The sequence below is a fragment of the Taudactylus pleione genome, unplaced genomic scaffold (assembly GCF_031769625.1).
Source record: "Taudactylus pleione unplaced genomic scaffold, aTauple2 ptg000122l, whole genome shotgun sequence".
NCBI classification, from domain to species: Eukaryota; Metazoa; Chordata; class Amphibia; order Anura; family Myobatrachidae; genus Taudactylus; species Taudactylus pleione.
Genome location: NW_028284524.1, coordinates 1,421,049 through 1,445,137, shown reverse-complemented (window position 1 = coordinate 1,445,137; position 24,089 = coordinate 1,421,049). Strand labels below are relative to the sequence as shown.

General features: G+C 43.4%; 1 protein-coding gene across 1 annotated transcript in view; it reads left to right on the top strand.

Moving 5' to 3' along the window:
- The first annotated feature begins 933 nt into the window (after positions 1-933).
- RND3 (Rho family GTPase 3) overlaps positions 934-24,089 on the top strand; it is a 32,420-nt gene continuing 9,264 nt past the window's right edge. The window contains exons 1-2 of the mRNA XM_088472252.1: positions 934-1,289; positions 1,810-1,897. Of these exons, the coding sequence (XP_088328378.1) occupies positions 1,017-1,289; positions 1,810-1,897 (361 nt within the window). The 5' untranslated portion in view covers positions 934-1,016. The remainder of the gene's footprint in view (positions 1,290-1,809; positions 1,898-24,089) is intronic.

Below are 24,089 nucleotides of genomic sequence, written 5' to 3'. Positions count from 1 at the left end.
CTGGGCCGGCTCTGAGGCGTCACACAATCAGAATGAGCTTCTACACATGGGTAGAGGCTCATTCAGGACTTTAAGTAATGGTCACTGTAGGGCTGCTGCACCATGGGCCTTTGCGGAGCTCAGAGTAGTGAATCACACCTCAGGGCTCTGGGCTCCACCTCCAGCAATCATTACACACAGCTGTGGCCTGCCAGTCTGAGACAGGTAAAGCCAGTCTGCCGCCTGCGGCTTGTGTTACCTTGAGTCGGACAGCTCTTCAGACTGAGCTCAAATAAAGTAAGTTTGGAACTGGGAGAGGGCCGGGGCGCTGTGGTGCTCACTGCTGGGAGAGGGGTGCTCTGCTGGGATAGGGGTGATGGGTGCTGATACTGTGCTGGGATAGAGGGGTGCTGTGCTGGGTGAGGGTCCCTTCCATGAGGCCACAGCCCTTTTCAGGATCCCACGTGGAGGGGGGCACCACCCAAAATCTTGCCTAGAACACTAATTTGGCTAGGGCCGGCTCTGCACTAACCAATTAAATTACATGGCAATTATCAGTATGTAGTACACACCCCGCCCTAATGGGTCATGATGTGATATTTGAGATGTGAGTGATCATCAACCTGTCATTGCTAGAACAAAATTGGGTAGTATGTAGTGATGCACAATTCTGCTTTGCAGGGAAATAATCGTTACCATAACAACTATAGGAGTATTTTTCATCGTTTACCTCTTTTTAGTAAACTGAAATCCCGTTTGTTTGCTGTAGAGTTCAATACAGTTCAGCAGCTATACTTATGCTACAAGGAATCCACCAGCAGCTACAGCATTCTTTTAATGTATTCCGCTAGTGCCCGCTAGGTGGCGCCCTGCCTACAATACAGCGAATAATAGGAGGCTGCAGCTCAGCATTCTCAGCAGCAGGCAGGTTCCCTACAAGGGAACAGGGTGGGTCTCTGGCAGGAGAATAGTGCAGGGGGTGGACGCATAAAACCAGTCAGGAATAGTGAAACAAAGCTCAGTCACTTCTCAATTGGATGTGTTATCACAGCTCTGCTGTAGGAGGATATCACAGGGGAATCGCAGGGAGCCAGCTGCAGCTATTCTCTCTGCACAACTTCTATTGTATTCGGCTCGGAGGGAGGAATAAGTTCACCTCAATGAAGGAGAGACGAACCAGCCAGAAACTATCCAGCAAATCTATCATGGATCCAAACCAGAATGTTAAATGTAAAATTGTGGTAGTGGGAGACAGCCAGTGTGGAAAAACCGCTTTATTGCATGTCTTTGCCAAGGACTCCTTCCCAGAGGTAAGTCCTTACACCAAGGTGCCCCCTTCTGGCTGACAGAGCCCCCCAACGTTGCGCAACCTATGTGCCTGGTCTGGCTCCTATAGGGTTACTAAATCCTCTCCATCCCCTAATCTCTCACTCCCCCACCCTCTCTGTTCTCAGGAGTATATTGTTACTCCAGAGTCTCCTGCTGTAATCAACTAACTTCAGCAATACAGAAATATAAGTTCTACAGGCTTGATTAGATGTGACTGTTAAGCATAGATTGCAAGCTGTGTGGTTCACAGGGGGCAGTACCTCTATTGTCTGTCTCTATGTCCTGGCTTATCCAGTAATATGTTTTAACTTTCCTATGTATATGATGGTTATAAATTCAGTGTGCCTATAAAAGGTATTGTATGTTTAATATAGCTATAGAGACACAACATTTATGTATATTAAACATTTTGTGATAACTTTGAAATGCGCTAATCAGCACGACAGATGTAATATTGTGGTAAGTGATCGCTTTTTTTATTTTTTTTGTCTTTCTGTTCAGAATTATGTCCCCACTGTATTTGAAAATTACACGGCCAGTTTTGAAATTGACACCCAGAGGATAGAACTGAGTCTGTGGGATACATCTGGTAAGAAAGATGACATTTTAATCTTAAATATACATGATTCTGCATTTGCTGACTATTAAATGTGATATTGCGCAATATTGACCTGATTTGTAAGGTGTAGCTGTTGAACTGTTGAGTATTTAGACAGAGATATCATATAGCGATGCTGTTTGGGGACTTGTTTCAGAGTAACATTTTCTTGGGATCCCCAAAAAGGTAGTTTACAGTACAAAATATTGTATATGTGCAACCGGGGGAAACCCAAACACTGAGCTCCACCTGGAGTCCCAGACCTACAGAACCTTTTATGCAGCGTGACAGTGGTCGATTGTCACTTCTAGCTATGCACCAGTCTCCCACCCCCACCCGGCTTTTGTGATGAGTGTCCTCCTCTAGTACGGTCATATCATTAATGTCACAATTCCACTGGGGACAATTGGTTCTATGATCCGGATCACTCGATCTTCATCCAGTTCTAAATTTCTTTAGTGTCAAGCAGACATTTTAACAAATTGACGCAGTAAGAATCGTGCCTATGCAATCTCTTCAATGACAATTTATCTGATTCACTGTAGATTATAATATAAAAATCTCTATTTTAATCAGCCCTGGAGATCAGAAGCGTTTTTTAAATACCACACAGTTCTATGGAGAGGAAGGGTGTTTTACAGAATATTATTTACTATGATGTAATATCTGGCCTATTCCATTACACATATGACATGCACGTTGCCAGGGAGTAACAGGAAGATGGCATGTGGCATGCTGTGATGTACTGGCTAAAATATTTCCCAGGGATCAGCTTTCCTGTGAAATTCTGAACATGCATGTCATACTGCTACTGTTTCACATTGTATAATTAAACTTCCCAAGACAAAAGCAGCCAGTCCTTATCAGTGACATTGACCATACAATGGGTCTGTCATTTCATTATAGAAGTGTCTGAACAGGTCCTTGTAATTGTCTTAAATCACAGCCTGGCATTCTCTGGGTTGCTAGTGGACACCTCACACTAATGAACATTGTCCTAGTAAAATATCATGTCTGCATTAGGCTGCAACATTATCATAAAGTTATCCTGTACGTACGCTTACTTTATTCTACAGCTGTATAGTACAGCAGAATGTGCTTGTAAATAAGATGCAGTATGTGATTCTCCTATTGCTACTGTTTTTTTCTTTGTACTTTTAATATCATGTATCTGTTTCAGAAATGTAAACATTTATTTTATTAGAATACCAAAGTATTATTTATGCAAAAGAAATCATTGACATACATAATCAGGAGTCAAACGCAAATAACGTGTATTTTTTTTCAGGTAAATTAAGGTGGTCCTGCCAAATCTGTCTTGTGTGCTGGACAACCGGATCTATCAGATTTGCCACACACCTATCGTCAAATCTGATAAAGATCTCCGCTAGGTGGTCAGGTCTATAATCTGGATCAGGCCATGTATGGGCTCCTTTGGTCTGGAAGCTCCTCTTAAAGGGGACCCACATACCTTTTTTGTTTCATACAGCCCAATTCAGTTTGATAATTCCAAATCCTATCTATCCGTCTGTTTAGTTGGTACAGGCTCCTTGAGTGCAGTCTGTTCCTTACTCCCACCGTGCGACCCATCATGACTTGCTTCTACGAGCAGTGTGTCCCCCTATCCTACAGAAACTTATGGGATGTTGATTGTCTCAGGTTCCAGAGAAATGGTCGGAACGTCGTTACCTCACGGCCATCGCCGCTAATTTAATGCCTCCATTGGTTGTGTGTTCAGTTTGTCTCCCTGATTGTACAGTACAGCAATTTGGAAAAAGTTTGCTTCCTATAAACCAAGCCTAACCATATCAACAGTAACATATAGTAATTTAATGATTTATATAATATGTATTTCAGTGTATCTTTGCATGTATTGCTGAAATTTTATATCCACTGGAATATTATTGCTGTGGAAACCTGTTGTGTCCAAATTGGTACCAGAACATGTGACTTTATACACACACCTCTTAGGGGTCTATGTCCTAACAATCACGGTAGTGCCGCGATTATTATTAGTCCAATTCGCAGGGGATATTTTCATTTTTAATGAAAATATCCCCACTATGTACCAAGGGGAACTCGCAGGGACAGTGGTTGCGGTAACCGCTGTCCCTGAGAGTTATATCCACAGCATTTAGAAGTCTTTCACAGAAGTAAGACTTCCCTGGGGGAAGCTGACACTGCGCATGCCCACAGCGTCGGCTTCCGGAGCTGGTCAGGGCTGCAAGGGAGATATCGAAAGATCTCAATCCTGCCCCTGGAGCTCCCATTGGTTTACAGTAGTTTACGTCCATCTGAGGATGGCGTAAACTACCGTGGCTGAACTTTGAAAAGCTTAGCTTTTTGGAGTTTAGTACATAGGGGTCAGATCTTAGTCCCCATTGATAATAATGGGGACTGCGATCTGCATCGCTAATTAGCACTTTGCCAGAGATTTCTGTGAAATCTCCTGCGTTGTGCTTTTAGTACTTTGGTACACTACATAAAATTATGCAGAAACTGCAGTTTCTGCGTAATTTTATGTAAAGAAAACTGCTTGATACATAGGCCCCTTAAAGTGGTCTACCAGTGTAAAAGCCAGTGACTCCTATGTCCTATCTTCTTCTTTGTTGCTTACACATTTGGCCATGATGCTCTGCAACTGATTAACCCCTGAGCGTCCACAGATTTGTTCCACACCGTCTGCTGAATGTGAAATGAATGGGGCGGCTCCTATGGAAATATTTGACATTCCTTAGGTTTCTGGCAGCTGGTCTGCTGACTGTGGGACTAGTGAATTACTGGGGGAGTGGGACCTGATATGGGGCTATTCAGTGTTCATGTGGAGTACCTACATCCGGCTGTATGCACCCCCTATTAACTATTGTTGTGCTGAAGTGCTCGGCTGTTGTATAGCTGTTCCTATGAGCTGAAAACTCATCAATCCAACAGAGACATACTGTTCACATGGTTTCAATAATCCTTGAGGACTTTCTTCCCAGCAGAATGCACTGTGATTTCCAAAGGTACAAGATGGATTATGACAAATGGGGGATGACCTTTGCTGACCTGTTAGGCACATTGTAGAGGAGTGGGAGGGAACCTGCGTCCTACAGATTCAAGGACATCCTGATTGCCTGTACAAGCCCTGTAAGCTGATCTCTGGGGACAGAGGGTGTGGGGAAAATCTAGCTTCCCTGTCCAGGCCATTGAAAGCTGATCTCAGGCAATGGAACCTAGGGGAGGAAGAGCAATAGGAAACAGCGATTTAACCACCTCATATCCAGACCTGTTTTATCTCACACCAGCTGGTTCTGATATATTTGTATAGTGCCACATTTTTGTGATAGCTTTTTTTTTTCTATATTATCTTCCATTGTAGATTGCACTCTTTCTTTCTTGCATTTTAGGGCAGGACTCCTTCTGATCTTATTGTAGTTATTCTTCCCGCAGAGTCTTGTTTGTATAGTCCTATACATAATTTGAAGTAGATCTGCTTCCTGTTGTTACTCTACTTTTCATGTTTACTGCTCTTTTATGCTTTTTAATCCAGTTTTTGTACCACAGGTATTAATCATTAAGGAAAACTTAAAAACATGACCTTATTTATTGTAATAGCTGCACCCACAATTTTTTTTTTTTTTTTTTCTGAAGTTTTCCAAATACTGAACCGAGCTGCATTCTATATCACAATACCTACTGCGTAAACTTGCTGTTATGTATCATCAGTCAAGGGATTCATGCAGAGATAAATGCGTGTGTATATATATTTGTCCATATGCAAATGTGCATGTGCCCCCTATCTGTCCACTTGTCATCATTAGGATGTCATTGCACCAGCTCTATATTTGGTGCCAATTATATTTCTGCTTCCCTCCATCTGTGCATAACCTGGAATTCTGCTGGCACGCCCTCATTGAACTTTTGCATGAGACTGTCCAATTACAGCCCAGTTACTCTTCTTCAGTCGCTAGTGGACATGATGCAATGTACTCTGCATCGCCCATATTTGCGTACACTCGGTTCTGGAGCACGCACAGTGGGAAAACGTGCATGATATACTCCAGGTGTACTTTCAATTCTGCATCAGTCCCTAAATGTGCTGGTGACTGGACTTAATGACTCTATTTACATCATTACAGAACATCCTGCCCTCATGGAGAATAGCCTGCTCTCTTAGGACTCCAGAAGGTCTCCTAAGAGAGCATGCTCTTAATTCCGGAGTTCCCATTACATTCTGGAAGAAGAGGCAACTGTGTGATTGTAAACTCACCAGGAATGCAGAGTAATACCTCTCCTTGCTCATACAGTACAACTTTTCTCATATGCCAGCTGCACACATCCCAGAGCATTGTGGTACAGCAACATCGCACATTTTCTTATACACCTCCGAGGTGTGCAAGGTAAAATTGTCAAGGTTAGTGTGTGGGCGCATTGCACACATTCCTATCATCCCTGCGGTGTTCTGATTCATGGATATCACAAAATTGCATTGTCCCTTCTGTGCATAGACAAATACTGTATGGTTTGTGCAGTGCTCACTGTCTGTTCTTATTCGCATTGGCATTTATTTTTTCTGCATTTATATGTATGATTCTAATACTGTGTTCAGTTCTGGAGGCCATATCTCCAGAAGGATATAGACACATTAGAGATGGTACAAAGAAGGGCAACTAAAATGGTGCATGACATACAGCACAGAACTTACCCAGAAAGGCTAAAAGATCTTAATACGTATAGTCTGGAACAGAGAAGGGAAAGTGAGGACATGATAGAAACTTTCAAATACATGAAGGGTTTTAATAAGGGACAGGAGGTAAGCATTCTTCAAAGGAAGAGATGTACAAGAACACGAGGACATGCACTGAGACTGGAGGGAGGTAGGCTCAGAGGAAATTTTAGGAAACATTACTTCACAGAAAGGGTAGTGGATAAGCGGAATATCCTCCCATCAGATGTGGTTGAAGCTAAAACGGTGGAACATTTTAAACATGCTTGGGATAGGCATAAGAATATCCTTAAGAGAGATGTAAGGAGCAAATAGGGTTGAAGTTGCCTAAAGGATACATGAAAAGGGGCAGACTAGATGGGTCAAGTGGTTCTTATCTGCCGACAAATTCTATGTTTCTATTCTTGCCCACTTGTATTCAAATACATGCTTAATTGATGAATGGTTCAAAATGCCACAATTACAGAATCCTATCAAGTGGTTATGTCATTAGTTATAGTGCTCTTGGAGGGGGCGATTCAATTCTGCATGATGCTGAATAGCCCCAGGAAGGCGTTGTTTAGTCCGACTAGAACCACTTAAGTCTGAGGATACCGGTTACTGCACCTTAAGCTGAGGTGTTCAGTCGCAGTAACCGGCATTCTCTGACTAAAGTGCCGGCTGCGAGGCTGTTGGCACCACGCTAAGCCGGAAATCAGTATTGCGGCCGGTACTTAAGTCTGATTTCTCCTCACACCTCAAGAGGGGGGGCGAGGAGATGTCCTGTATTCAGACTTAACAGTGCGGTCAATTGATTAGCTCTGGGAACTCCTTCCCAAGGATATTCGGCATCACGCTGAATTGAATTGCCCTCTTGATTTGAATGTGACATGCAAAAATTCTCTTCTCGGTAGCAGTGTGTCTCTGAATTTACTGTATGTCATGGTAGTGTGATAAGCAAGTAGGCTTCCTATTGTCTTAACCCTAAGCTTCTTTTCTAGCACAAGTGCCAAAAGACTGTGGGGGAGATGTATCAAACCTACGTGAGCGATAAAGTGAAGAAGTTGCCCATAGCATCACATTGGCTTCTAACTGTCATTTTTTTAGACAGTGCTAGATAAATGGTGACTAGAAGCAACTCTCCACTTACAGGGGCATTCAATATGGGAGCGATAACATCGTTTTTGCGTTAATATCGCACTTTTGACGTCATTATTGCAGGTTTCACTTTTACACCGTATTCAATTTCAAAGACTTATCGCAGTTTTGAAAAGTCTTTGATAAAACACGGGGATAACTTTTCACCATTGAATAGGTGTCGAAAAAAAGTGCAGAATTGGGGTTTAGGGGTGCAGGCTTAAAAAAAAATAGCCTGCACCCCTGGGAATGACATTTAAAAAAGAACTTTGTCAAAAAAAAAGTAAAAAAAAAAAAAAAATAGGGACACCCCAAAAAAATAATTAAATGGGAAAAATTTTTTTAACAATAGGGAAATAGGTTCAGGGCTATTCAGCAAGTATGCGGCAGGTGCACAAATGCAGAATTTTTAAAAACTTACTTTAGGGACATAAAAATATGCTGGTACCCATTTTCATGTACCCCAAATTTGATGGGACCACTTAAAAAAGCGAAAAAAATAACCGAAGTGCTCTTCTGCATCACTTCTTCAATGTCGGGAAAAAAACACCTGCTGCGGCAATTTAAATCCCCGACTTTCAATTAAAGGCTAAAACGGGGGTACCCATAGTGTTCCCCCATGTTTTTACTACTTTAGGGGGGTCTTACAATTATTTTAAGGAAAAATTCGTAACTTTACACAAATCCAACTTCGGAGTTTCCCGTTTTCGTTAATTTTATATTGAATACGGGTATAAGCGGGAGCGCGCCCGATACTTTAACGCAGGTAAAAACTCCGATATGGAACGTTAACTTCGACATTGAAGTTAACGTTTCATATTGAATACCCCTCTTAATCTCTCTCGAAGGTTTGATACATCTTTCCTTTGTGTAAGAAAGTGTACATATAAAACCGGCGCAATAGTATCTGGGGGTTCTACTTCTATCACACTTATGCTGGGCATACACTATAAAATTACTGTATCCGCCCGATATACAGTGCATGCGGGTGACCAGTCTGAAAACCATGATCAGTCGGGCATGCCGGATATATTTTCTAAGTGAAAGTCGGCCGCATTGAGCACAGCATGCACTGTCACGTTTGACTGACTGACATTTCCCCTTTTCCTTGACAGGGAAGGATCGGAAGAATGTCTCCTACCCCTGGGAGGAGTGCAGATATCTGGGCCAATAAACTGTGCATTATCGCACAGTCTATGGCCCCAATATCAGGCTGTCAGATAAAAGCCTGTCTGACTGACAGACATTTTATCTGTATGCCCAGCGTTAGCAGTAGTGATGGCTATTGAAGGCTGTACTGTCCATGGTTTTAAACCATCGGTAGAAACACATCAGTAATTAAGCAATCGATGGTTGAGTGCTGCGCATGCGCAGACCACAGCCATCTGGCTGGCTCTGCTGTGGCATCGATAGCAAAAACATTTGCCCTCGGTCATAGACCACCAATGGTTGTAAACAATCGCTGGTTGATGGCCGTCCCTACTTGCTGGTGAGGATACAAGATCCATAGCTTTATAAAAGTGAAAAAGAAATAAAGTATCTGGTACATTATCATTGTATGAAAAAGTGAAGGCATTGTAACCAATCGGATTGTAGCTATCCTTTATCTAGTACATTCCATAAAAAACTCCTGTTAGACTATGGTTGTTATGGGCAACACCTCCACTTTTTTTCTTTTTTGGAGGTTTTAGTAAATCTAGCCTAAGAACTCCCCACAGTGCTGTACAGAATATCCATGGCATTGTTACACAAGTGTGTGTATGTATGTATATGTGTATATATATATATATATAAAATCTCTCTCTTTTCTCCACATCATACTGTAGAGACACAATGATAATAAAGAGCTTGCAATCTAAAGAACTACATTCAAAGATGACTATTGAAAACTGCAAATCTGCAGCATCACCATAGGGAGGATGCACCATGTTGCACATTGTCTGCAAAAGGAACATAATATCTAAAATACCCATGTTGATTATGCCTGATATATTGTAATATGGACCCTGTCCCCTTTAATGTTTTCAATGTGCAGGTCAGGGTGCATTTAGTGCATCGTTTGCAAGAGAGCTGGTTTTGTGCGTATTTGTCCTCTGACCTCCTGTGTAAATGTTGCCTTAGGGAGGTGTCAGATGGGAGCTTGCTGCATCCAGACTATGGTTACTCCAGAAACCCAGAATTTAAGTTCTCTTTATTCACAAGAGCAAAGGATTTGGAGAGGGAGGGATTCCACTTTCACCAAAATATTGACATACTAAAATGTTATACTTTTTTTTTAAATCTAAAAATGGTACATGTACAACCTTGGGATATTTCAATTAGTCTGTAATAGAGGTGGTTTTGGGGTACCTGTAATTCCCCTGCTGAATTATATTGATATTTATCAATGTATTGAAATGTTCTGTTACATACACCTATGATTGGATACCCCGCACAAGTGAAATGCATACCATTGCACGCTAGTTACAAATCGACACTAATGTGGTGGTTTCGACAAGAACACATCTTATGCTGGCCATACACGCTACATTTACCGGGGCGATCCGCCTGATATCGGCGGATCGCCCCGATAATTGTAGTATGTCGGAGGGCAATCGAGGGTTAAATATTGCTCGGTCGGGCATGCCGGATTGTCCAGCATGCCCGTTCGATGCGATATTTCCCGGTAAACTGTCGACCGCATCGGGCAGTGTATGCCCAGCTGCGGCCGACAGACAGACCTTTCCTGTGTTCCTTCTTACGGAAGGAACAGGGAAATGTCTCCATCCCCGGGGGCGGAACGCAGATGTCGGCAAATACACTGTGAGAGAAATTTCACAGTGTATGCCGACGACATCTGCGGCTGGCAGCCGGCCAGATAAAATGTCTGTCGGTCTGACAGACATTTTATCTGGCCGTGTATGCCCAGCATTAGGACGGCCCATGCACTTGCAGCTCTACAGAAACAACTGTTTTTATCAGGACGACCATGCCACCTGTCATGTTTCCAGGACAACGCTGGACTAGTATACAAAAAATTCAGTAACCCGGATGGACTGGCCAGCTCAGAGTCCAGATCTTAACCCCATTGAGAAACTGGGACGATTTGGAGCGACTGGTGCGTTCTAGGCCAACTCTACTTCTTCAGTGTTATAGTTGGTCACTGTACTTAAGGCGGAATGGCAAAACATACCACCTGCTGTTGTCCAGGAACTTGTGGACAGTTTGCCAAGTAGGGTGTCTGCAGTAATCACTGCACGTGGTGGACCTACAAAGTACTGACGTCAATAAAATCATGTTGATCTATCTGCTCTGTGTCCAATTACTTTTATACTATATAGTGTGTATGTGTGTGTAGATATATAATATATATCTGAACCAATATTCAGGAGAATTCAGCCTTGAGGGATGAGGCACAAATGCCCTCAAAGCCTTTGTCATGTCACTGCCACCCAACAATTCACCAGGAACCATTCTCCTTAATCTTCGTTCAGCCCCCATAGTGGCTGCCTCTACATGTTTCCTTAATCTCAGTAAATCCCTTTGCATAGTTGATGCATATTTTCTTCTAAAATTAATAATGCTACACTATATTGAAAAAGCCCTATCAGCCAGAGCCTTATTAGAGTCTCCAGTTTTGTGTGAACTGTTTGCAATTACTGTCATCCAGACCCAACAAGACAAAATCTCTCTCTGATGGCAGATTCCAGACTTGTGTTCTCCTGGTTGTTTGAGAAACCATTTTTTAAAACCATTTGTCTTCAAAGGCTCAGTAAACATTTGATTATTCGCCTTCCAATTTATGTGTGGCGAGTTAGTGAAGCTTTGTACTTTTCCAATTTTTTTTTTTTTTTTTGTGTGTGTAAAAAAAAAAAACCTGATGTAGTTTCTATGTGGAAGGATATTGCGTTTTAATTAAAAATGTTTGCTATCTCCCGGTTGTGCTAGAGCTCTTTTGTGTTTGATGGAAGTTTCTAGAAAAGCATGGAAATGATTAAAAAGATCTGCCAAAAAATGTTAGGCTCCCAGTGTATCTGGCTGGCTTCCAGGACTCCATTGCGCAACCTGCCTCTGCTAGGACAAGTCGTGGGCCTCCATGGAAAGCAGAGGAAGAGGCCTCAAATTAAGAGAAAAAAAAAAAATGATCAGCAGCTGTATATAATGTATATTCTGCAGTGTTTTGTGTGACATTCCAGGCAAAGAATTTCCTGGTTCTCTTATAAACTATACAGTTTGTGTGGCCCTAATGAGTACTCTGAGTCCCTTCTCAGAAAGGTTATCTGACAGTACTGCATTCACTTGTACATATCTGTACTTGATTGATCTCTTCTATTCGTATACTACTTCCTTTTTTTTTTTGTATTTGCAGTTTGCTTTCTAACACTAAGGGACAAATCCAGTGAGCCGCAGGTTCACTTGTGCGGTTAGTTCAGGGCTGGTGTTATTGTTCTTGGCACCCAGCTCCGTATCAGGGCAGCAGTGCGTCCTGTTGGAGGGTGGGGTTCTTCTGGAGCCAGGCAGGTTGCGGTGGCCAGTAAACCTGGTGGATTTTGCTCTGACCACTTGGCAGCACTGGCGCCCTTGTGCGGCGCCACGTATGGAACGTGCCTCGAGCCGGCCCTGGCTTGGCATGCACGTAGAGATATAAAATGATATCGTGACCATAGGGGTGATGTACTAAGCCTTGGAGAGTACCAACCAATCGGCTCCTAATTGTCAGTTTACAGGCTGAATTTGAAATATGTGTTAGTAGCTGATTGGTTGGTACTTTGGGGTCTATTTACTAAGCAGTGTTAGGAGACAGAGTGAAAGGTGATAAGGTGCCAGCCAATCAGCTCCTAACTGCCATCTCACAGGCTGTGTTTGAAAAATGACAGTTAGGAGCTGATCGGCTGGCACCTTATCACTTTTCACTCTGTCTCCCAACACTGCTTAGTAAATAGAGTGAAGAGAAATTAAGGGGTCTATCTCTCTCTAGGGCTTACTACATCTAACGGTGAAATAACTCAGAGTATTGGTCCCGATATCTTTCCCTGTGAAGGTAGAGGGGAGATGTCCGTCAGTCGGCCGCAGTAGCGCATCCACTGCCCGATGCGGCCGACTTTCACTTAGAAAACATTGAACGGAACGGGCATGCTGGGCAATCCAGGATGCACAACTGATCGATATTTTCAGAGTGGTCGCCCGCATACACTGTACAATTATTTGGCCGATCCATCCATATTGGGCAGTTCGGCCAGCTAATTGTTTGGGGTAGCAATTGCTGGGCATATACCAAAGTAAGAAATGTAGTTTATGAAGTAAATAGTTACTTATTAGAGACTTCATTCAACCCATAAAGTCATCAACTGTTCAGAATAAATCTGCTCCTGATGATATTACACTGTGCACTGCCTAAGCAAGAGATAACATTGCTAACTCTAACAACAGTGGACTCCTCCTGATGGCGTCCTGCAGTGTTTAATGGCAGCAACACACGAACACTCAACGTTTAGCATGTGGCTGACATTAATCACCGTGGGATCTATCAGAGGTGTCCTGTGAGGGGGCCCCCCCCTAAAGACTGCAAGGGGGAAAGCATTCCAATCTGGCCAACCTTGGCTGCACGCTCACTCCAACAATGGTTCCTCTATTGCATGCTACTCCAGAGGGATTTTTACATAATTAGTGAATGGGAGGAGCAATATTTATTGTGAAATGGTTGTTTGTTTGTTTTTTCATTACACTGGTTATTACAATGACACAATACTAGTTTATATTTCTGCTGCATACATCTAGCTGTTTTATGTATTGATTTGGAAGCCTGATGTCACTAAGGACAGAATGTATCAAAGTTAAAATGCAGTAAAACTTTTCAGAGGCTTACCACAATACACATGGCTCACTATATATAAAAAGATATCGGAGAAATCCTCTGCGGACCCACGGCATAGCAAGTCCCATAGGATTCTATGGGGCTGCAATGTGCCGGTATGCAGCAAGCTCTGGAATGTATGGCACTATCACTACTGCACGATGGGGCTTCTTCTGCAGGGATGCGAAGGATCCTGTGGATGGCCTCGCACGCGTCGACGCGCAGTAGGACTCCCGTGTCATAAACCACAAAGTCTTCTCATCACAAGGGACAGGTCTCATCGGAAGAACTTCTCCCTACAGGTAAGTATTCTTTCATTCCGGCGATCACAGATGCCGGTATGCAGACAAAAGAGGGCGGGAAGTATCGCGATTTTCATCTGAAAAATTGATACATCCCACCCTAATATATAATGAACTGATAAGTTGTGTTCTCATTATGGGTGTGCACCGGCCACGTTTTGTGTTTTGGATCTGGATCGATCTTCGTGTTTTGGATCTGGATTGGTTTGGGTTTTGTGTTTTGGATCTGGGTTGTGTTTTTTTTTTTTTTTTTTTTTTTAAACAGCTAAAATCACAGAATGTGTTGATTTTTCTGCTCCTATGCTATTATTAACCTCAAAAACCTTAATTTCCACTCATTTCCAGTCTATTCTGAACACCTCACAATAGTGTTTTTATGTCCAAAAGGTTGCACCGAGGTAGATGGATGACTATGCTAAGCGACACGAGTGGGCGGCACAATCATGTGGCCCATCTAGGAGTGACACTGCAGTGGCAGACAGGATGGCAGTTTGAAAAACTAGGCCGCAAACAGTACATAATGCAAAGAAAAAAAAGAGGTGCAAGATGGAATTGTCCTTGGGCCCTCCCACCTACCCTTATGTTGTATAAACAGGACAGGCACACTTTAACAAACCAATCATTTCAGCGCCAGGGTCTGCCACACCACTGTGGCTGAAATGATTGGTTCGTTTGGGCCCCCACAAAACAAGCTGGCAATTAATCTGTCCCTGCACAAACTGGCTCTACGGAGGCAAGATGTCGTCCTCATCCACCGATTCCTCACCCTCTTCAGTGTTGTGTACATCTTCATCCTCACAGAGTATTAATTCGTCCCCGCTGGAATCCACCCCCACAGGTCCCTCTGTACGTTCTGGAGGCTGGTCTCCCTGGAAGAGTTGATAATTCATTTTTATGAACATCATCTTCTCCACACGTTTCGCAACCTCCTACACCTTTCGCTGACAAGGTTCCCGGCTGCACTAAACACTCTTTCGGAGTACACACTGGAGGGGGGGCACCTCAGGTAAAATAGAGCCAGTTTGTACAGGGGCCTCCAAATTGCCTCTTTTTTCCTGCCAGTACAGGTATGGGACTGTCTGACATGCCTACTTGGATGCTGTCACCGATGTAATCCTTTAACAGACAGACGCACGCTTGTCGCTGCTGCTTTGAGGATGCAGGTGCGGCTACAGCCCACACATTTCACAAAGACAGGAAAAAAAAGAATTTTTTATTTTGTTTGGAGTGCACTTTGGGGGTTACAGCACCCTTTAACGGACAAGCCAGCCGGCCCTTTACTTATGACACAGGCGCACGCAGTCGCTGAATGGCGAAAGTGTCCAGAAATTTTTGGGGCCACCCAAAGCGTCTCCTGCACGCCCCTGTCGCTTTTCAGAAAATTCTGCACCACCAAGTTTGTGTGAGCAAAACATGGGACGTGCTGGAATTTGCCCAGATGTAATGCCCGCACAATATTGGTGGCGTTGTCAGATATCACAAATCCCCAGGAGAGTCTAAGTGGGCTAAGCCACTGGGCGATGATTTCCCTCAGTTTCTCTAAGAGGTTGTCGGCGGTGTGCCTCTTACTGAAACCGGTGATACACAGCGTAGCCTGCCTTGGAACGAGCTGGCGTTTCTGAGATGCTGCTACTGGTGACGCTGCTGTTGTTGCTGCATAAGGTGATACATCTACCCAGTGGGCTGTCACAGTCATATAGTCCTTAGTCTGCCCTGTTCCACTTGTCCACATGTCCGTGGTTAAGTGGACATTGGGTACAACCGCATTTTTCAGGACACTGAGGACACTTTTTCTGACGTTTCTGTACAGTCTCGGTATCGCCTGCCTAGTGAAGTGGAATCTAGACGGGATTTGGAACTGGGGACACACTACCTCCATCAATTGTCTAAATCCCACTGCACTAATGGCAGATACCGGACACACGTCTAACACCAACATAGCAGTCAAGGCCTCAGTTATACGTTTTGCTTCAGGATGACTGCTGTCGTACTTCATCCTCCTCGCTAAGGACTGTTGGAGGGTCAATTGTTTAGTAAAAGTAGTGGTGTTCCTATTTCCTCTCTGGGATGATGAACAACTCCCAGCAGCAGCAACAGCACTAGGAGGAAGTGGTTCTTGATCTTTTCCTATTTTATTTTTATCGGAGAAAGTTTGGTCCTCCATTTATTTTATATTGATATATTCGTGCGGCTAAGGTGCACACAAACACAGAAAATAATTTTTTATTTTTGTTGGAGACTAGTGCACTTTGTGGGTTACACCACCCTTTAAGAAATGAGCCAGCCGGCCCTTTACTTATGGGACACAGGCGCACGCTTGGCACTGCTCCTTTGTTGATGCACGTACAGCCGCAGTGCACACAATTCACAAACACAGAATATATTTTTTCATTTTTTTTGGAGTGCACTTTGGGGGTTACAGCACCCTTTAACGGGCAAGCCAGCCGGCCCTTTACTTATGACACAGGCGCACGCTTGGCGCTACTTTGTTGATGCACGCGCGGCTACTGCGCACACAATTCACAAACACAGAAAAAATATTTATTTTTTTTGCACTTGGGGGGAGCACCCCTGATGGACAGAGCACCCCCTGGACAACACTACAGCACCCCTTTAGGACTGGGACACTGCACAGGACTTTGGAGTGGACACAGCCCCTATGGACAACTGACTGCACAACACAGTCCAGCCAGCCCCTATGGACTTTGGAGGAGTGGACACAGCCCCTATGGACAATAGCAGCACAGCACAGCACTACACTACATTACACAGCCCAGCCAGCCCTAACTCCCACCCTCCCTCTTCACTGTCCACAGCCGAGTGAGAAAATGGCGCCGACGCGGGTACCTTTATATAGAATCCAAAACCCGCGAGACCGGACGGCGGGATGATGACGTTTTGCCTCGATTTCAGATCCGAGTCAGGCGGGAAAAGTCGAGCCTGACTCAGATCGGCCTCGGATCGGGGGGGTTCGGATTTCAGAAATCCGCACCCGCTTACCCCTAGTTCTCATAAATATATACCAGTTCAGCTCACTAACTGACTATCTCCATTTTCCTACAATGCATGCTGTACATGCTGTATAAAACACGGAATTGTACGCCGCGTACCTGGATGGTCAGCACAGCCTTCACATTTCTCTCTGGATAAGTCTACACAGACTAGAAGCTATAGATTTGTCCTCCTACACATCTGTAGGAATGTGGTCAGTATCCCGACTGCGGGGTCACCTGTCAGAATCCCAATGCTGGCATCCTAAACGCCGGAATCCCGAAGGTAAGTAGCTGAGTTAGGGGGAGGGTTAGGGTTAGGCACTGTGACTAGGTGGAGGCTTAGGCAGTGGGGAGGGAGTGTTAGGGGTAGGATACCGGCTGGGATCCTGAGTTCCGGTATCCTGTACCCATCCCATCTGTAGTCTAGGTATAAAGAGAGGCAAGGGACAATGGGCCTGATTCAGAGCCGGACGCAATTAGCACTCGCTCGTCCAGAAAATAGGGGTGGCTATTCAAATGAACCGTTCGCTCTTTGCGGTCTGTTCACGCCTCTAGGTCTGAACGAGCGAACAAAACTTGCGGTCATTGTTTGGATAAATACGCCCCCTGGCCGCTCACATCCTACGTCATGCCCGCTATTTATTAGATTAATCGAGTACATCGACCAGCGTATGAACTGCTCGCTATTCTTGTGGTTGGTTTTTGCTACCACAATCTTGCGAGCAGTTCTGACTATAAAATAACCCAGTCACGTGGTCAATGACGCTGCTGTTTTAATTATGCACACCCATAAAACGCTCGTTTTGACCTTTTAAGCACGCCTGCGTTCGGATCTCCACTCCCCGTTTTCAAGCACCTTCCCCTGTTACCACCCACATACGCCTCTTTCTGTCACTCAAATTTTCAGGCATTCGCTATTTTGCGAGCACATGATTTTCGACTGCACTGACTGGTTCGCGCATGCGTATAACGATCCGTACGCATGCGCAGTTGGGCAAACATCGCTCGGAGCGAACGAGCGGCTCTGAATCAGGCCCAATGTGCTAAACTGTAGACTCCTTTTACTTTACACCTGCCTCTTTCATGAGACTTTCAGCATTTCTCATAAAATAATTCTTGAATTAACATTCCTTTTGATTTGAATAATGAGTGAGGGGACATGGGACATCTATTACATGTGTAAATCTTGTGTAACATTAAACCTCTTTTTTTGCACAGATTGACCTCCTGTATTTCATAAGAAACTCTCACTCCTACCAACTCCTCCCTTCATCCTGTGCAAAGTTCTACCCATCCCCAAATGCTGCCGTCTTGCCCGATAAGGCCATGCACTTTGTCAAAAATCTAGGTGCACTTTGAAGAGCACGGTTTGGTTAGTCTGCACTAAAGGAGTCCCACTATATATAAATAAAGGGTCAACACTGAAGTGTGGAATTCCTTCTTTGAAAAACATCTCAATTCTGTACATGTGAAAAGTCCTGTATGCATGAGACATGCAGGTTTTTTGTGGGCCACACAGTTGGCTCCTCTTTCCAAAGCATTGATGATTATAGAGTATGTTGAATCAAGAGATTGGGCTGAATAGCCGCCGGGTGAAATACCGACGCCGGAAGCCCGATGAGCCGAGATCCCAACAGGAGAAGGTAAAACCTACCTCTAACCCTGTCGGTGCCTCACCCTAAAACTCCCGGGGGTGGTGCCTAACCCCCAAGTCCCTCCCCGGGATGCCTAAACCTTACCCCCACTCCGCACGCTAACCCTCCTTGGGGGGTGCCTAGCCCTAACACCCCATTCCCCTCTCCGGCTAACTCTAACCTGTCCCTGCTTACCTTCGTTCGGGATGGCGGTTGTCAAGCTTTCAGCGTTGGGCTAAAAATAGGCGTCGGTATTTGGACGCCTATCTTTAATCCCAAGTCAGGATTCCGATGGCCGGCATACTGGCCGTCTGTATATTGACTACGTCCCGAATCAAGATACAAAAGCAAGATAAATGTAGTTTTGCGAACTGGATCCATTTATCACTCTGTGGAAACTGTGTACCTCATTCAGAGGCGGTCGCACGGAGCGATTTGTCATATCAAGCGATATTTTTTTTCATCTGTGCATGCGTATACATGGCAGTACGAGGTCGTAGCTGTGATTGACATTTCATGCCGTTTGTGGGTGGTTACAGGGGAAGGTGCTTGTGAACGGGGGTGTGGTGGTGTGCACGCAGGCGTGGTTGACCTTTTAAAAAGGGCGTTTTAAGGGCGTGCATATATTACGAGCGAGTTATCACACACGTCATCTCGTTGCAATAACGACACTACTGCTCGCAGAGCTAAGGGTAGCCCAGGGTCTACCTTAAGCATTGCGATTGCTGGCGATGGTTTCTGCCTTAACCGATGTTTGTAGGCAATTAACAATGTAACAGGTGTTAATCGTGCTGACGTAGGTTGCCGCCTGCGACCGACTCTGAATTAGGCCGTAGAGATAGGAGGTGTGCTTTCATTGTTGTGGGTGTTTCCGCGCTTACGATGTGCGTTGCGACTGAGCACTCGTTTTGCATATTCTCGATCACTTTGGGTGCGACCTATCGCTCCCGAGCGACCACCTCTGAATGAGGTCCAGTGTCTCTATGTATTAGCTGTCCTGACAAGGGGCTTCACTTAGCGGTAATCAGGAGTATCCGTACTCCGACCAAAGTGCTCTGTTGCTGTATGATTGTAAAATCAAAGAAATTACAGGATTGTTACCAGAAAATTTCCCTTCTAATGGTCCCACTCCCATTAGACAGTGGCTCCGTTCCAAGAGGCCATTCCCACAAAAGCCGTACAGTTATGTTGTATGGAACATGTGCATTGCATTTATATGGTAGGTATTTTAAAGTTTGGGAATTTTGCAACTTTCTCAAAGTTGCCTATTTAACAGATGTTATGAGGAAAGCATGTGACTTGCTATATAGATAGAAAGATCTATCTGTGTGTGTGTGTATGTATGTGTATATGTATATATATGTATATTATTTTAGCAGTGTGTGTGTGTGTGTGTGTGTGTATGTATGTGTATATATATATATATATATATATTTTTTTTTTAGAAGTGTGTGTGTGTGTGTGTGTGTGTGTGTATATATTGAATAATATTGTTGTAAGACTTTCTTACCTTTTTGTAAATGTATTGTTTCTATAAAGTCTACGTCTTAAACTGCAATAAATTAACAATTCACAGTACGCAACAATCGGCCATATGAGTGCGCTATTGCGATAGCGATCCTTGCTGAATCAGGCCCTCTGTCTAGAAATCTGCCAACAGCAAACTGCCTAGTCATAATTCTAAAAGCAATTTCTGCTGTGAGTATTGGAGTTTTTACCAAACTGATCAATATCCCTCTTGAGATATAAAACAGGAAATTTGTTGAAAAACATTATAATATTGTTTTGATACCGCCGTTATTTGTTTGCAATAGTTTCACTTTTAGTTGCTGTAACTATCTATCTTCTGAAATACTCGTGTGGCACTTTGACACCCAAATGTAGTGTCTAACCTTCAACAACCCTTTAATATAAGCTGCAGGAATGTTTAGTAGTGTTTACTTTAGGTCTGGCACGGGGCAGGGCGCCGGACCATAGAAAGGGCACGCTCTCACACTCGAAAAGAGGGTGTGGTCAGCACTTACAGACATGCTGGGCTGCCCCAAGCTCGTGCCATGCGCATGGCATCTATTCACTGGCAGTGAGCACTGCAACGCAATTTGTGTGTGTGTCCCCGTGAGACACTGCAGCCCGCCCACAGGTTGGGATGTTACCCGGCAGCTTGTCTTAGACGGACGCAGATATAATGGCAGGGTGCGTTCTGCCCTTTTGAAATTGGGCATGGTGCGGCACCCCACTAAAACAGCCTAGCGGGAACGCCATTTAGTAGTTTTCCAGTTGTACTGTAGAAGCACTAAGCTCATTGCGGTCTGCCAGAATTTTAGCCATTGTTAGGTGAAAGAGTCCTCGCCAGGCAGCTAGGAATGAATCTGTTCCCTGTGCTAGCTACATCACGGTGATTGAGTGTCCCAGAGCTATTGCAGGATGTATACAATGTTTTCAGAGCAGAAATTCTTTGAAAAAGGTGTATTTCGAAAATGATCGGCATTTGTTGGTCCCTGGCAGACCTCAAATGTAGTTTTATTCTAAACTGTGCATGAGTTATTTATTTAGTATTTTTTTAAATTTGGGGGGGGTTGTGTGTGTGGTGTGTGTGTGTGTTACTATCCGCAGACATGTTTGTCTCATTCTTTTTCTCTTCAGTAATTTTATTAAAAACAAAATTGAGTAATGAGGTTCAATTGCTTCTGAGACAGAAACATTGTGCAGTTGTCTCGTCATGGACAATTCCTGCCGGGTAGTCGCTGCATGAGTTTAGTGATGCTGGATTGTCATTCTCTCATGTGAGTGTCATTTTTAAAACTGCACTATTGAATAAAAGACTTTCTCCAAAAGTGCCTTTCCCCAATACAAAACAGCGAAGACTGAATGGGATTGAAATGCCGGTTCAAATCCCGACAGCGGATGCCCTACAGGATCAAGATCCCGACAGGGGCAGGTAAGTACCCTAACCCTCCCTTAGTGGTGCCTAACCTCTCCACTTAATGCTGAACCCTAACCTCTCCTTGGGGGTCCCTAACCCCTCTCACTCCCAAACCTAACCCCGCTAGACTCCCTAATCCTAACCCTCCCCCCCTAGGGTAACGCTAAGGGCGACCCGGACTTGCCTTCGTTCGGGATGGAGTCCTCGGCGTTCCGGTGTCGGGATTATGATGGGTGTCGGTATTTCGACACCTATCATAAATCCATAGTCGCCATCCCTAGTCGGCTGTTGGGATTGTACATCCCGCTAAGACTGCGCCAATACAAAAATGGCAGCAGGAAGGAATACCTTAAGTGGTAATGCAACTTTAACAGGCAACAGTGGACCATACACAGGAGGAGTTGTATCAAATCTTGGAACATTTTAGAGTGGACTTGCACAAAGCAAACAATAAGATTCTGTCATTTTATCTAGCACAGGCTTTGAAATGACCGTTAGTAACTGGTTGGTTGCTTTAGGCAACTCATCCATTTCATCTCTCTCCAAGGCTGGATACATCTCCGGCACAGAAATGTTAGTTGAGGTCGCAAAAAAGTGTTAATGTAAGTAGATGGCAGGTGCATGTTAAAGCATACTTCTCATGTAGCACTGAGATATGTAATGTGTGTGTGTGTGTGTGTGCTTGGTTTTTTTTATTATTCTTTTTGAGCTGAGAATGGGGTTTGCGCCCTGTTGCATCATTTCAAATAAAAAAAAATCTGTTTAAGCATGTACCCTATTTCTGTCTATCAATCAATTAAACAGCCTGACTTCCTAATAAAATCCAAGCCTCACAAGATAGTTAGGTAGACAGGATGATTAATGTGCTGGAACTCTTCTTTTCCCTTTGGCTGTAATGGCTGCAGTCTGCACCCAGGGTCCTTCAGGGTCCTAGCACTGGCATTCTGGTTGTTCAGATCATGGAATGGGAAAATGAGATTGAAGACTCTCAGAACTACTTTGTAATCTAGCATTTATTGTCTGATTTTTAACCATACCTCCAGACTGTGTCTGTTTTGGACTTTTGTCTCAATTGCAGGACAGTTGGGATATATATATGCTACTTGAGGGTGGCAGGCCGCAGGTGTTCTCAGCTGGAAGGGGTCTGGGGGTAGGCCCAACCTCTCGGAAGTGCTGGATTTGCCTTTGTGGGTATGTGGCACCTCCAAATCACTAGTTCTCGGCTAATGTAATATGTGGGGGAAAAAACCGTTTGAAATTTTTATATTTATACCAGAAATCAAGCAAGAATTGTTTTCTGAATGTATTTAATATTTTCTATAAAATAAATACACCCTAGAAAAACGTATTTTAGAAACTCTTAAAACCTCTTTTCTCATAAAATAATGCTCTGAAAAACTCTCACACACCTTTCCAATAAAATGCTTATAAGCACATATATATTCAAGTCTTCGGCTGCTGTCATCAAGAGCCAATAGATTACCTAGTGATTAGCATGACAAATGCTCTGGTTTATACCACAGTTGTGTCCTGGGTGCAGCCCAGTATAATGTACATATATGGTATATTGAATGAGGCTACAATGATTTCAGCTAGCAAGTATGTGAGCTAGTGGTTACTGCCTATATGGGTGAGGCTTGTGAAAATTGCACATGGCATTCATTTTCACTCATGGCTGAGTCAGGTGATGCTACTCAATGAGCTTATTGCGCAATTGCATAAATAACTAGCACAGTCAGTAAAGGAGATTTACACACACATGTAGAAGCCAGATATAAGGCTAACCTGTTTACTAGTAAAACGACAACAATTGACTCTGCGCTTATTTACTAAATATTTATTATGAGATGGCAGAAAAAAATCAGTCAGAACTCGATCTTAAAAATATACACATTTAATTTGTAATATATATTAAAATTTATTTCTCAAAATAACTTTCCACTTAATTGCAACATGCAATGTAATTACTTGTAACTACCTATATCATCTATTGTCTACTAGGTAGAATCAGAATATAATTAAAATCAACAATTGCTTGTCCCTTTATAGGTAATATAGAGGCAATTATATATGCACATATCCTGCCAGCCATACAACTATACAAAAGAAATACTGATTCACCGTTTACTAGTAAACTTAGAATTTGCTCTTCATGATGAAATTTGGCCACTTCAAACTAACATTGATTAAAAGTTTAATTTGTTTTTAATCACAAACGTCTAACGCAATAGTGTTTTAAGATGTAGTTTTTGTTTCGTCTTTAAAAAAAAATACTGTTTTCATGAAAGTTTAAAAATGCTGAATTCGAGCTACAAACTTAAATGAAAGACTATCTATGATTGTGCGTGGTCTCTCGAACCAGTGAAACTTGATTAAATATCGCACTGCCTCTAAATATTTGAGTATCTGGCTATTACCTTGGTGTCAATGGGCTTCTGTATGTCTGTAGTCATTGATTTGTATATTGAAAGATGGAAAGCTATCCATTGTCTGTATTGATTCCATGAAGTTATGGAAATGCAGGTACGCTTCTCAGCAGGTATCCATCATGATATCTTAAAATACTAGTAAGCTTACAGTAGATTTATAGTTATATAAAATTGCCCACTTCCTACAATATTGTAGATCTATCTGCAGGGTTACATGATGGCATAGCCATGCCAGTGCCTCGCTC